Below are 15,077 nucleotides of genomic sequence, written 5' to 3'. Positions count from 1 at the left end.
TCATTGAGGGATGGTCTATGAGTTCAACCTAGAACTCATCAATATGGCTAGTTTAGCTAGTCAGATTGCTCTAGGAATCCCTTGTCTCTACTTTCTGAGCACTGGAATTACAGATAGGCTGCCACACCCACCCAGAACTTATGTGGGTTTTGGGAATCCTAACTCCAGCCTTGAAACTTGAATGGCAAGGAGTAGCTACAGAACCATCTCCCCATTCCTTATGTGGTGTTCCTGATGGAATCTGCGCAATTAAAATCTGCTCAGTTAACTTTACTGTTGCAATAATAGTACTAGTTAAGCTACAGTTTATTGCACTTACTAAACTTTAGTGCACACTTTTTTGTGGTTTCAGTCTCTAATAGCACTCTTCATTTTAGGAGGAGGAAACTGACTGTGTTCAGGCCCTTTCCTCTGTGTTTTACTTGATCTGAGCTCTTAGGTGTAGGATCCAGTTAGACTGAAATTTATTTTGCAGCTACAAAGCATGTGCATTCCCTCAAATAGCATTGTCTGATTCATCTTGTATATTATTATCTGAATAGCATAGTTCTCTCAAGAGGGTTGTTCAGGATAAGTAATTAGTCAACTTTTTCCTGTCATCAGAAGTGTTGAAAGTATAGACAGCTCCATGACTATATTGCTACAGTTAGTATTTGCTGGGTAGTAAAGATGGTGTAGAAATATCGGGGTACTTGATTCAAGTAATCTCATCTTCAACCTGAGGGGCCTTTAGATTTGATTTTTTTTCTAGACAGTGACTGTTGTCAAATCTTGCATTAGCTTGATGTTTCTTTTTGTGTTCCCAGGATGAGCGCTGCAAGATCCCCTTGTTCATACTAATGTCCTTCTTGCCAGCCTCTGCTGTCCCTGTGTTCAGGTATGCTGTCACAGTGTAAGAATCTGTCCTCACTGGGGTTTGCTGTCACCTACTCCTACTCTGTGCCTCTCTTGCCTTCCCTGCTGCTGTATGGAAAGATAAATAGGGTGTGATTTTAGTCGACTCTGAAGTTGTTAAAAGATGTCCGGGCATATTCTCATGTCCAGAGTGGTTATCTCTAGAGCCCAGGTCACTGGTAACTGTGCTGTGAATACACCTGGGAAGAAGACTGTCAAAATCTGAGTATATGGTAATGTGTTCTTAAGAGGAAGATTAAGCTGCTGAGGACTGGAGAGATGGCTCAGTGGTTAAGAGTGCTGACTGCTCTTCCAGAGGACCTGGGTTCAGTTTCCATCACACACACGTGGTATCTTACAGCTATCTGCTAATCTAGTACCAGGGCATTTGATGCTCTCGTCTGGTCTCCTCGGCCCCAGATATGCACGTGGTGTACAGATATACATTCAGATAAACACCCATATACATAAAATAAAATTAAAATTAAAAAATGAAGCTGTTGAAATCCATTTCTCTGGGTCCTTTTATGTAGTTGACATTCAACCTTTTTGTGTAGGTGTGAGCAAACCCTGGGCCTGACCTATTGCTGTCATGCCTGTGATCTATTTGCTTCTATTCACATACTATTCTGTGTGTATGTCTGTGTGTGCATACCTGAGTGTGTGTGTGCCATCGGTGTATAGGAGCCTGTGGAGGCCAGAAGGTGTTGGATCCCCTGGAACTAGAGTCACAGGTGGCTATGAGCCATCGTGTGGATGTTAGGAATTGAACCTGAGTCCTGTACAGGAGCAGCAAATGATTTTAACACCTGAGCTATCCATCTCTCCAGCCCCCACATAGTTTTCTTTATTAGGTAGTGCAGTTCTGGAGTTTGCTGCTTGTGAGTAAAATTTACTTGGTTTTATTTACACTCAAAAGAAAAGAGTGGTTTTTAAAATTTATTTTACATGTATTTTGTTAATATGTGTGTAAATGTGCACACATATGCACACTACAAAGTGTGTAGAGGCCAAAGGACTTTTGAGAGTTGGTTCTCTTTGTAGATTCTTGGAGTCAAACTTAGATCATTAGGCTTGGGATGACACACTCTTACTTGGTGAGCTAGTTTGCCAGCCTTGAAAATGAATGTTTGTGGCATTACAAAAACTAATGTCTTATTTTTGTCTTATTATTCTTTTGCTTGGATATTTGGGTTTTAATTTTGTGGTGGTGGTGGTGGTGTGTGTGTGTGGGTGTATGTGTGTGCATACACACACTTTTTTAAAGAGAAAGGGTATGGAGTTAGGTAGGTAGGGAAATGGGAAGGATCTAGGAGGAGTGGGGGGAGAGAAAATTGTGATCAGAATATATGTGGGGAAAAGGAAAAAAAACAATACCCTAAATTAGGACCTTAGGAAGACAGCTGGCTCTAGCGACAGGAGGTTGAGGTGTGGGTCATGTCCTTTTGCAGCTGCACACTGTTGCATGGGTTTCATGGTGGAGCAAGTACCAGTGTAACCATGAGGCCTGCGTTCCCTTGATACAAATTATGTCTTGGTTTGCCTTACCTGTGGGAAAGTGGGAGCTTTCTGTAGAGATTTTAACCATGTTTTCTGTACTTGACATTTTCAGCTGTGGTGTGATTTCTGTTCTGAGAAATCAGGAAGAGAGTGTTACAGGCAGGACCTACTGTACCTTGCTCGATTGCCTCTGTTCCTGGGGGCATGTGGAGCATGTCCTGGAGCTCATTGTGGACTGGCTGCCTACGGTGCCACCTCAAGCCAAGGTTTGTATACAGCTGCACCCCTGGAATGTGGAGAACAAGGGCATCTGGAAACTATAATGTTCTGGGAACACAAGCTCTAATTGCCTCTTTGTTTCACTGCTTTCCTTCAGAGTAATTCGGCCTCTAAACGTAAAGTGCAAATCAATGACACATGCTCAGTGAAACCGGAGTTAGCGTTGTTGTACATGGAATATTTGCTGACCCATCCAAAGAATCGAGAGTGTCTCCTCTCTGCACCCCAGAAGAAACTGAATCAGCTTTTAAAAGCACTTGAGGGATCCAAGGTAACTACTTATCCTGGAAGTTAAAGTGACTTCTTATAGCAGTAACAGTGATGTGGTAAGATAGAGTTTTCATGTTTTGGTGATGTAATGCTTACAAGCTGGAAGAGAATTGAGAATGAGCATCTAGACTTTGAAGTGCACAGGGGAGGCCAGGAGCACAGCCATTTCCTGTCTCCTTACAAGCAGTGTTTAGAGCCCACATTTCTCCAAGGTTTCTAGTGTATCAGGACTCCAATTCATCTCCTCTTGTCTCAGAAAAAGCTGTCCAGTATAGTGGTCATGGGGAAGTACTAGCTCTCTTAAGTCATAAGCTGTATTTTTTAGGAATCTTGGGAAACTGTGACACGAATTCATTGTTCCCCATGTGCCCTTCGGAGTCCTTTTATTTCCTGGCCACCTCCTGTGTGATTCTGCACTGAACAGTCCTTATTGCTGCCACCCAGGATGGTGGTTCAGCAGAACCGGCCTTAGGAAACAGACTGTGGTACCTTTGGGCAGTGGTCCTGTGGCCCCGTGCAGCTGCCAACTATGTGGTGTGCTTCTAATGCTCAGCAGGTAGTGCTAGGTGCAAGGATGGCAGCCCGAGCTGCACTGCTGTATCCCTTTTGTGTGCCTGTGGACCAGGCACTTTCCACTTTGTTGTGATGTAGCCACATGTCACTCAGCGTATGGGCCCTGGCTTGTAATTTTACAGGCAGATCTGGAATCATTTCTTCAGTCTCCAAGTGGGAATCCCTCCAACTTCAACAAAGCAACTGCCCTGCATGCCTTTGGTCTGTACTGTAGGATGAGCGTCCATCTTCAGTACAAGGTATACTGTCTGGTTCTTGTGGTCTATGCATTATGTGTCAAAGCTGCTTTTGTTAACCCTTAGCTTCCTTGTTGTGTTGGGACAGTTCTGCTCAAAAGAGAAAATTCATCTGTCCATCTTGAGTGAGACTGGGTCTTGGTTAGAAAACAAAGTTTTGCCTCTTCTTGAAGACCAAGAAGAGGAGTATCTGCAGCTTCGGAGGGATGTTTATCAACAGTTAATCCAGGTCAGCAACTGAGATACAAAGTTTGTTCTCTTGACCATTTGCTGTATTTTCTTAATGGCTTATTTTGTTGTAAAGTGGTTTTAGACCCTTATATTGCTTTATAATATCTAAAATGGCATTTCTTTTTATAAAACACAATATACATAATTTCAATTCAATTAACATGTTGCACATGAATGGGCATTTGGCTAGGTTGGTGGAATTGCATACATTGTCTGTAGAGGCCTTGCAGGAACAATGAAAATACATGTATTTATGGAAATTTCTTTAGCAATAGTAGACATCTGGTTATAACTGTAGCACATCACATCTTGGAGAGGTTTTGTGGGCTTAACTACCTTCCTTGTTAAATGGTTTTTGTTGTTAGTGGACCCTTGCATGTCTTACAGACTTACCTGGCTGTGTGTAAAGATGTTGTCATGGTGGGACTTGGAGATCCTCAATTTCAGATGCAACTTTTACAGCGGAGTTTTGGAATAATGAAAACAGGTACCATAATATTATTCATCCATTAAGGGAATGTTTGAAGCAATAAGTATTTACAACTGGTCCCTCATTTCCTCCCTCTGTAGATAAGAATCTGGCTTCCAAGCAACTGACATGTGTTCCAAGTAACACACTCTGCTTTTGCCAGAATAATTGTTTATTAGCTAATGCAGCTGGCAGTTTCAGAGACGCATCAGATGTCAGGCACACTATCCAGTTTCTCACAGGGTTCTTGGGGTTCTTTTCCCTGGATCTGCCTGTTGTTGGGCAGACTTTTCCACCTAGCATCTATGTAGAGGCCTTCCCAGAAAAAGGGTGTGAGTGATGTGGCCAGGAGGGTGTCACACCTAGAACCAGAGCTAGTGATGCCTGATACAATGTATGACAAGAAGAGTTGTACTGAGCATCTTCCCAAGGCCCCAGTCATCTTCTGTGATATGGACTGTTAGCAGTGGCTTTTAACACATCCCAGTCACTGGGCTCTTTGCAGATGTCTTCCTACATTTGACATTTTCATTTTTAAAGTCCAGTAGTTTAATGAGAGAGGCCGTCCTTCATTGAATTCTGTTTAGCACATTTAGTTGGGTGAAGTTAGCCATTGCATTCAAGTGATGTGAGTGACAGCTTGGCATTGAAATAATCAGAATTCATTCATCACTTCATTCATCATTTAGGAATTATTTTGTTTAAGGGCTGAATCTTTTTAATTATGTATAAAACTTAGTATTGTAGAACTAACCAGATTTTGCTGTCTAGTTAGCCCATTTTATCACATGGTAGTGCCTAGTCCCTTTAGATCAGGATCAGAGCTGGAACTGAGTCCAGACGTTTAGGGAAGCAAGACCTAGATACTGTGTTTTGAACTTTCTGCTCTGCTTGAAAGAGGCAAAATGAAGAAGCCATTTTCAGAAATTAGTTATATGTCTTAGTTACTTTTCTATTGCTCTGGTAAGACACCATGATTAAGGCAGTTTGTAGAAGACAGTTCATTGGGAAAGCGAGTCCTTGACCTTCATGGCAGGGAGCATGGCAGCAGGCAGGCAAGCATGGAGCTGTAGTAATCTTTGAGAGCTTACACAGCCACTGGTCAGAAAGAGAGAGCTCTCGGGAGTGGCATAGGTTTAGAAAACCTCCAAACCTGTCCCAAGTAATACCTCCTCCAACACAGTGGCCCAGCTCAGGATGTCTGGGTCTTGGTCAGCAGAATCCTGGTCCCATTTGGACATTCCACAGAGGATTGAGTTCTTCCACCCTCCTTCGAATGAGAGTAATAGATCCTTGAAAGTTTCTGTTGTGGTTTCGTGATTTTATGCAGCCGCTTATTGATTCTGGCAGAGTCTTAGTCCTAGAGTGGATTCATAGAGAGCTTCTGGGATAGAAAGTCTGTCTCCCTTTTAGCAGGAAGGTTTGGAATATAGTTTGTTATGGTCTCTGGCAGCTTGCTGGATTTTGTAGGTGAGTGGCTTCACCCTTTATATGCAGACCCATGTTCTGGGCATCCTTGTGGTCACCTGGACAATAGGCTTTCTGTGAGTGACATCATTTCTGTGCTTTATTGCATGCTCATTTTATTTTAGTGTATCTCATACCATGGATTCTGGCAGGAGGCTTGTTATTCAGTACCCCAAAGTTAAAGGTGAATCAGCACCTGAGCCCTGTATTAGGGTAGGGCAGGGTGATATAGGGTACCCTTGAAGCTTACTGGGGGCAGACCACTGTCTCTGTTTTTATATCTTCTACTGGAAAGATTGATTAGAAAGGTAAATGGAGTAATAGTGTTATTAGGCTTATATACAGAATTAATTTTTACCAGATTATGTACCCAGTGGGAGGTAATTGGAAAAAAAAAACCACAAAGGAAACCAGTTACTACTGAGCATCAAAAATCTCTGAGGTTATCAAATGATATTGAGAGATGTGAGGTTGGAGTTGTCCTTTCTGGGTTTTCACTAAATATAAGAGAAAGTTTCTGTTTTCTATATCATGTGTCATAGGAGTCACACTGCCAGTTGTTCACATGCAGTGACCAAAGTTCTTAGTTTACTGACAGTCAGCTGTACTGTTGCTGCTGGGGAAAATTTTTTTTGTGTGTTGAGTTCTAGTTTGAATCAGTCTAATGAGATGCTTGGTGCTGACTCAATAGTAATAGGTTCTTCCATTACTGCCAGATACATGTATTGAGCAATTTTAACTAAATCATGTACTTAGGTAATGTTTCTTTTCTTTTTAGTGAAGGGATTTTTTTATATTTCGTTACTTCTTGGCATTCTGAAGGAGATAGCTGGGAACACCATGATTCACGGGACAGATTCAGATAAAAAAGTCACATTACTGTTTGACTTAGTTCAGAATGTGTTTCAGAAGATGTTGGAATGTGTTGCCTGTATCTTTAGGAAGAAGCCTGAAGAAAGCCCGCAGGTATTGTGCTTGAACTGGCTGGGTTATTTGATGGGGGGGTGGGAAAGGGATCGGTATTAGTAGGAGGGGTGGCTGGGTTAGATGTGTAGAGGCTGTGGCTGCCCGCATTAACTCTCACTGTGCTGTCTGCTAAAGGCACTGAGTGATGGCTGATGCCAATCCTAAAGCTAGGCATTGTTGCATTCTTTGGTGGCAGTGCAGATCCGTATCCTTTAGCTCTGTGATTGAGGTCCCAGATAGAATGTATTTGTGAAGATGCTCATTTGAGCAGAGACAGTGACTATGTGGGAGAATGCTAATGCTCATCCTTTGTTAATGTCCCCATGTAGAAGCACTCTGAAGAGGCCATGGTTTTCTGTTGATGGTGTAAAGCTCATAGACTGAGATGACTGAAGATCCAGGTCCTAAAAAAAAAAAAAAAAAAAAAAAAAAAATTCAAAGGAACTATACCTGTTCCTAAAAACAGTTCAAAGCCAGATCCTGAATAAATTATATCGTTAGCAGAGAGCCATTTTTTTCTATCAGTAAACTGTTATTGTTTTAATTAAAAAAATGTTTAAATGACAGGTTGTTTATAAAATACTAGAGTCTCAATTTTATTCTAGCCTTATCTGATGGAAATATGTGAACTTTGCTGACATTGTTTTTGTGGTTTATGCCTGACCTTAATATCTCTGCCAAGTTGACCCCACCCACTGAGTAGTGTCATTCAGAATACACTGCCTGAGCTGATGGTTTTATTTTAGTGTTACTGCCTTCTTTCTGTCATCCCTCCCTCTTTACTATCGATATTTTTTATATTATTGATTTCTTTTATTTTTTGTTGTTGTTGTTTTTGAGAGAGGTTCTTTCTATTGTGGAGCTCTGGCTGTCCTTGAACTCATTGTGGAGACCAGACTGGCCTTGTAATCACAGAAATCAACCTGCCTCTGCCTCTGCCTCCCGAGGCATATGCCACCATGCCCAGCAGACATTTTATTATTATTTTATTATTATTATTTTTTGGAGGCAATATCTTACTCTCTAGCTTAGGTTGGCCTGGAACTCACAATGTTGCCCAGACTGGCCTCAAACTCACCTCAGTCCTCCCGCCTCAGCCTCCTGTTTTGCTTTTATATAGATATGAGCCACCACACCTGGTACTTGTTTTCTTTCCTTCCTTTCTGATTTTTTAACTCTATTGACAATGACTGATGTGATTTCTTGTAGCTCTTTCATTCTGTTCAGACCCCTCTTCATGAATTCATCGCCACTATCCAGTCCTGGCACAGGGACACTGCAGTGCACCATGCTGTGCTTTCTACTCTGATTGCTGCACCTGTGGTTGAGATATGTCACCAGCTGCAGAAGGTGAGGTCGGTCGGTTCTGAAACCGCTATTTCTCTACTGTTCTACTTACAGGACTTGGTTAGGTGTTTCCAGTTTTGGTCAGGACTGTTTTGCCAGTTCTTGTACTTTGCCATTCAGCTAATCGGCTGTCTAGAACCATATGGCAACTATGGAGCGTATGCTAAGGATAGCAGAGCTCCTGATGGAGTACAGCTAGGCTCCATGACGTGGACATGTCTGTTGGTTCTCAGACTTTGTGAGTCTTGTGTGAGTTGATAGTTCCTCAAGGTTCCTCTTTGCTGAAGATGAGATCAGGGATAGTTTGGCAAAGCATTCTGGACTGCTCTGAACTTTATTGGTGTACAGTGGTTTACATCTCTGTATGTCTTTATCTCTTTTCATTCCAACTGTAGGAAGTTTGAATATTGTGTACGAGTGTTTTAACTACATGAGTTTATGTGTACCATATACATGCAGAGACCATAAGAGGATATTAGATACTCTACAACTGGACTTACAGGTGGTTGTCAGTGCTTTGGGGGTTCTGGGAATGAAGCTTGGGCTTTTCTGTAAAAACAACATGCTCTCTTAGCAGCCAAGCTCCAGATACTTGAGGTTTTGAAATCTGTTTTCCTAGCATAGCTCAAGGTGAATGGAAGACTCTTATTTACACAGATTTAAATTTTTTGGTTAAAGTGAACCATTTGAGCTAACATAGAAAGTGATATAGTACCATAGAGAGAGCGCGGAATAGTCTTTTTCTTCTTAGGCACCGAAATGTCCCACATACACATAGGTATAGTGACTTGGAGGAGAATGGACTTACTGAATGCGTGTACTTACAGATGGTCATGTACTGCTTGACCATGGGTATTCTCATTGCAAATTGTGCCACGTCCTAAGCATGCTTACATAGATGCTAGCACAGTCGGCATAATGTTCTAGGGTACTGTCAGATAGATACACTGTTGCTTGCTGCCGAAATGTCAGTATACAGCTTATTCAAGTTTAAATTATTTTGTTTTTATGTCTGTGAGTGTTTGTGTGCATGCCAGGTGCGTATGGAGGTCAAAAGAGGGCATCAGATTCTTTGGAACTGGAGTTAATAGATGATTTTTGAACCACCATGATGTTTCTGGGAGCTAAACCCAGGTCCTCTACAAGAGGAACAAGTGCTCTTAACCCTTGAGCTATTTCTTCAATCCAAACAGATTATTATTATTATTATTATTATTATTGGCTTTTCAAGACAGGGTTTTTCTGTATAGCCCACGCTGTCCTGGAACTCACTCTGTAGACCAGGCTGGCCTCGGGGATCCGCCTGCCTCTGCCTCCCAAATGCTGGGATTACAGACATACGCCACCACTGCCCGGCTGCCAAAAAGATTATTTTAACTTTACAAATTTTGTTGTATAAAATGTCATGATGTTTACCAAATTCTAAAACATAAATTAGAATTTATAGTTATCTGAATAAATCTAGGATTAGAACTTAGTTTCAGAAAGTTATACAGCTGAAGTTACAGAGAATTAGTGGCCTTTGTACAGACCTGGAACCTGAACTTGCCTGGCTCAGCACAGGTTGCTCATGTTGTTCATACTGCTCTGCACTGTGCAGTGAGCCAAGCAGTGCAGCAGCTGAGTGTGTTCTTTCCTCGTTAGACTCACACTGCTCCGCCTCTGCAGAGGAGCACTGATGACGTCTGCCTCCTGAAAGGCGCTGTCCTCCACTGCACATTATCCTTTTTTCATTTTCTTGTCAGTTTTCCGTTTGGGATCTTCCTGGTTGGTTTGCATACACATTTAAGAATACAGTTTTATGCCCTATTTTTTTTTACTGTCCTCTTAGAATATATGTTTTCCATGATGCTTCACAAAGTCTGTTAGTTTTGTAGCCAACCTAGTGTTCTCAGACTTCATGTTTGTATAAGAATTCTGTTTTTAGATTTTATTTCTAACTGTCTTCATAGTTAAAGTGTTGTAAGTTTCATATAAGTAATTTATAAAATCCCACTCCTGACAAGTATCTTCATTTGGGATGTTTATAGTTTATCTGATATTAAGGAGAGCTACTGATGTGTTTGTTCTTCAGCTAATCACATCAGCATTTAAGACTCACATGTTGGCTTAGAACTCATGATAACCCCCGCCTCACCTTCTAGCATGCTGGGTCACAGGCATAAGCCACCATGCCTAGCTTTTTCTACTGCTACAGTTTGTCTTTTCTATGGATTGGCTCTTACTTGGTTTCTCTAGAGCAGTGTTTCTCAACCTGTGGGCCACAACCCCTTTGGGAGCGTTGAGTGACCCTTTCATAGGGTCACTTAAGACCTTTGAAAACAGATATTTACATTATGATTCATAACAGTAGCAAAATTACAGTTATGAAGTAGCACTGGAAATAATTTTTTTAATTGGGGTCACCACAACATGAGGAACTAACTGTAGACAGCATTAGGAAGGTTGGGGAACACTGGTCTAGGGGGTTTTCATGTGTCAGCTCATCACAGTGCCTCCATGAATTCACCTCACCTTATACTTCGCAGCACTCTCCTAGTGATGGTCTCCCTACTAGAACTTCCTTTCCATCTTTGCTGTGGTCAGATGCTTTATTTTGACATAGACTAAAAAGTGTTATTGTATTTTACATTTTTTTTATCTTAATCAGTAGTACTTTCTCTCAGAGTGTCATAAATGTATGCTCAACACTTAGATTGGTGGGTGCTAAACTTTATAATTTAATGTAGTGTCCTCAAGACATCAAGACTTAAGGCAGGGAGGGGGGAATAAAGTGAGATGGGCATGTTTGTTCAGAAACTGTTTCCATGAGGAATTCACTCATCAGCAGTGAATGACCTGTCAACCCTCATGTGGTTGGTAGAGGAAAGTGCTGTCCAGGGTGTGTCCTATGAGGATCTGTCAAGCCAGTGGGCAGAGGCCAGGCATGCTGCTCTACATCTTGTAACTCACAGCCAGGACAATGTATCCCTACCCTGTCCATTGTACCACAGGGAAACTTTAGACCAAAACACTAGCATTCCGAGACAGATTCTAATCTGGGCTGGGAAGGAGAACTGATTAAAGTGGCTTAGCTTAAAGTATATTGTTTATAGAAGATGATACCAAGTTAGATAAAGGCCATTTGATAAAGGGAAATGATATGTCCTTTATTTCTGTTTCACTGAGTAAAATGCCCTTGGGTAAAATAACACCATATTCACAACTAACTGTAGTGAATAAAGCTTGTCCTTTTGAGTTTCTGGAATGCTTTTGTCAGGTACAAGAAACCCAGATCAGTGTGAAGCAAGTTGTCAGTCCAGGCCATTATAATATGCCGATCTGAAACATTTCTAGGTTTCTGATATAGAAGAGCTGACCTCACCACAGTGTCTTGCCGACCTTCCTCCATTTTCAAGGTGTTTAATGGGAGTAATAATGAAGTCTTCGGATGTGGTCAGGTAATTGTCTTCTCTCTCTGATCTTGGCACAGCCCTTTCTAAAATTGTTCCCAGTTCCTTGTGCTCTATTACCTTTTGCTCTCAGTTTTCAAAGGTATTTTTACCCCTTTGAGAAAAATATTTCTTGGAGTTTTCATTTTATGAGTGATAGAAAATGTTAACATTTAACTTTCATAAAGGTGACCATGACTTTCTATAAACTGTTATATTCATTTAAATAGTTTTAGCTATGTTTATCACAACTAAATTCTGGTAGAAGGGGAGATGTGTATACAAAGATATTTCTTGCTAGGTGGTGGCAGCACAGGTCTTTAATCCCTGCGTTCGCAGCAAAGGCAGGTGGATCTCTGTAAGTTTGAGGCCAGCCTGGCCTACAGAGCAGGTTCCAGGACAGCCAGAGCTACACAGAGAAAACCTGTCTTGGAAAAAAAACCAAAAACCTTCTTACCGTGTGTTCTAGTTTGCTTCTTTGTTGCTTTGATAAATTAGTAACCAAAATCAACTTGAGGAGGAAACGATTAATTTAGCTCTCAGGTTATATAGTCTAACATGGTGAAAAGACAAAACAGGAACTGAAGACAGAGACCACTTAGGTACTCTGCTTACTGACTTGTCCTCTGACTTGTTCAGCTTGCTTGCCCATGTAACGCAGGCTCACCTGTCCAAGGGTGGCACCTCCCACAGTGGGCTTGGCCCTCCAACTTCAGTTTTAATCAAGAATATATATACGATAGGCATGCCCACAGGTCAGTCTGGTGGAGGTATTTTCTCAGTTGAGGTTCTGTCTTTCCAAGTGACTCTACTTTGTGCTAAGTTGACAAAAGCTAAGGAGCAAAGTTCATCACCCATTGTCATTTTGACTTACATATCATTATTAAACCATGACCTTTCCTTTCTTGCTAACATCACAATACAAAACTTTGTATAACTTTAAAAGTACCAGTGTAACATTAAAAGTCCCATGGTGTTTAAAATTTTCAATACTTTAAAAAAAAAAAAAAGCAAGAAACTGGACTTTCAAAGTAACATTTCTTTAACTGTGGGCTCCTGAAAAACAAAAAACAACTAATATATTTTGTTATTACAAAAGGGAAGAAGCAAGGCATAAAAACAGTAGCACTTAAGCAAAACCAAAGGCCATTGGTGTAGTTTTAGATTATTTGGAGTTCATGTAAGAGCTTCTGGGCTCACACAACTTGTCTAGTAGGCTCAGGCTGGCTTTTTGTAATACCTGCTGTTGTCCTGAATGGCTGTCCCGAGGACCTGGCATTTCCAATACCTTGGAGTCCCCGTTGCTAGGGCTTTCCATTCACCAGTGGCTTTCCGGCCTCTGTGGGGACTCCAGCTTTGCCAAATGGTGCCAAGCCTCAGCTGCTTTCTGTGACCCCGTCATGCCTTCAAAACTAGTTCCATGTGGGAAACGCTTACACATCAACACGTTTGGCTACCAACTTGGCTTGTAGTCTTGCTCCAACTCCCCCGCCCCTCAAAAGGACCCCCATCTTCTGTGTGCTGACCCTGTGGAAGTACTTTCCAGATATCACCTCAGCGATGCTGGTCTCTTACTAATCACAACTGATTCTTCCGCTCCAGCTAACCAGCATCATTTGTTTCAGTAACACGAAAGCTTTCATTTCCATAGATAATTAATTTAAATTAAATCATATAAACAACCCTGTTGGAAATCATGCTTTCCTCTGAAACTTCACACAGGCCTCCGTTTGTATATTTTTCAACATTCCCCTCTTCCCAGAACAACTCAGTGTGCTCTGAACACTCAAGAGGTCACTGAGAGAACTGGCCTCTCCAGTTTAAAGCTCCAGAACCCTTCCGCAGCCCTCCCTCAAAGCCATATGGCCATGTCCGTCACAGCATGTTCTACTGTTTGCCCCAGTTTGCTTCTCTGTGACTCTAACCCTGAACAACAACCACAGTGTGAGAAGGGAAGGGTTTATGTGGCTTGTGTATCCAGTTATATTCTATCTTGATAGAAGCTATGGCAGGAACTCGAGGCAGGAATTAAAGCAGGGACCATGGAGAAACACTTTGCTGCCAGTTTGCTGTCTCCAGGGCTTGCATAGTTTGCTTTCTTATATAACCAGGACTGCCTACCCAGAGGCCAGTCTGAAGGAGGCGATTCTCAATTGAAGTTCCCCCTTCATGGGTGACTCCAGCTTATTTCAACATAACAAGAACTTAACCAGCACACTGTATTTTCAGAAGACTGCAGATGAAACATCAGTGTAGTTTTTGTTTAACATTCAGCTGTGACGTGGCTCCCCAGCCCATTTACCCCTTGACTGGGATTCTAGGCACAGGGGACTGGCAATACAGAGGGATTTGTTTTTCAGACTTTGAACACATGTGGCACTGTATAGTGTGGATCCATTCCGTGAAATCTTGTCGTTTTGAGAGCTGTGGATTGCCTTTTAATTACATACATTTGAATTATAGAAAGTAGCCAGTGTTTTTCAAAGGCCATAGTTTTCCTGTTCTCCTTCTATGCATACCATTGTGGTTTTAACATTTCGTCTGCAAGAACTGACATGTAATGCACATAGGGAAGGATCTCAGGCAGTTTCCCATGTTATCTGAAACATGGTGTTTATGATTATGGGTGACCCTTGTCCATGTTTATTTTTCTGTAAAGTATTAGGATGTGGAATAATTTCAGATGTTTGCTGATTTTATAGGTCATTTTTGGATGAACTAAAGGCATGTGTAACTTCTGGTGATATTGAAGGCATTGTGTGCCTCACAGCTGTTCTGCATATTATTTTGGTTATTAACAAAGGTAGGTTACATTATTTCTCCTTCGCCTGGTGCATTACTGATAATGTCCTTGTTTGTTCTTAATGTTAGAGATGTTTGAGAATTTGGCCTCTGTTTCACCTCGCCTCTGCCAGGATAGGCTTCTCAAGGCCTTTTAGCCTTGTTCCCTAGTGCTGTCTAAGGGCAGTGTGGTCCACTGGGCCTCTCTTTGCATGAGCTTACCTATTCTGCTCCTGTTCTTCCTTGCCTCCTCATCTTCTTTACCCTCTCTTCTCCCCCTTGCCTTGCACAGGCTAGATCTGTGCTCTGTCACCAAGCTATGACACCAGCTCCCCTTTTAATTTTAAGGCTCCATCTGATTAACTTATCTGGGCTGGCCTTGAACTCACTTTAACCCTGGAAGGCCTTGAACTTGGTGTTTTTCTGCCTTAGCTTGGCTAGTAGCTGGGATTATAGGTCTGGCCCACTGGGTCTAGCTCCAAACTGAATTGTTATTGGATTTTGCCCAGTGTTACTTATGTCTAAAAATCTGGGTGGACTTGGTAGCACAGGTCTGCAGGCCCAGCTACTTATGAAGCTAATGCAAGAAGTTTGGGGCAACATTATTGAAATCCAGTCTAAAAAATAATTCTA

The 15,077-nt window shown here is 41.7% G+C and overlaps 1 protein-coding gene across 6 annotated transcripts in view; it reads left to right on the top strand.

The window, feature by feature from the left end:
* Positions 1-15,077, top strand: part of Ncapg2 (non-SMC condensin II complex subunit G2) — a 56,976-nt gene that overhangs the window by 29,579 nt on the left and 12,320 nt on the right. For all 6 annotated transcript variants that reach the window (XM_052184835.1, XM_052184834.1, XM_052184838.1 and 3 more), the window contains exons 17-26: positions 807-877; positions 2,507-2,660; positions 2,771-2,944; positions 3,639-3,755; positions 3,841-3,981; positions 4,371-4,470; positions 6,698-6,885; positions 8,095-8,235; positions 11,569-11,672; positions 14,366-14,466. In XM_052184835.1, coding sequence (XP_052040795.1) covers positions 807-877; positions 2,507-2,660; positions 2,771-2,944; positions 3,639-3,755; positions 3,841-3,981; positions 4,371-4,470; positions 6,698-6,885; positions 8,095-8,235; positions 11,569-11,672; positions 14,366-14,466 — 1,291 coding nt within the window. The remainder of the gene's footprint in view (positions 1-806; positions 878-2,506; positions 2,661-2,770; positions 2,945-3,638; positions 3,756-3,840; positions 3,982-4,370; positions 4,471-6,697; positions 6,886-8,094; positions 8,236-11,568; positions 11,673-14,365; positions 14,467-15,077) is intronic.

The sequence above is a fragment of the Apodemus sylvaticus genome, chromosome 6 (genome assembly GCF_947179515.1).
Source record: "Apodemus sylvaticus chromosome 6, mApoSyl1.1, whole genome shotgun sequence".
Taxonomy (NCBI): domain Eukaryota; kingdom Metazoa; phylum Chordata; class Mammalia; order Rodentia; family Muridae; genus Apodemus; species Apodemus sylvaticus.
This window is presented reverse-complemented; position numbering and strand designations above follow the sequence as displayed.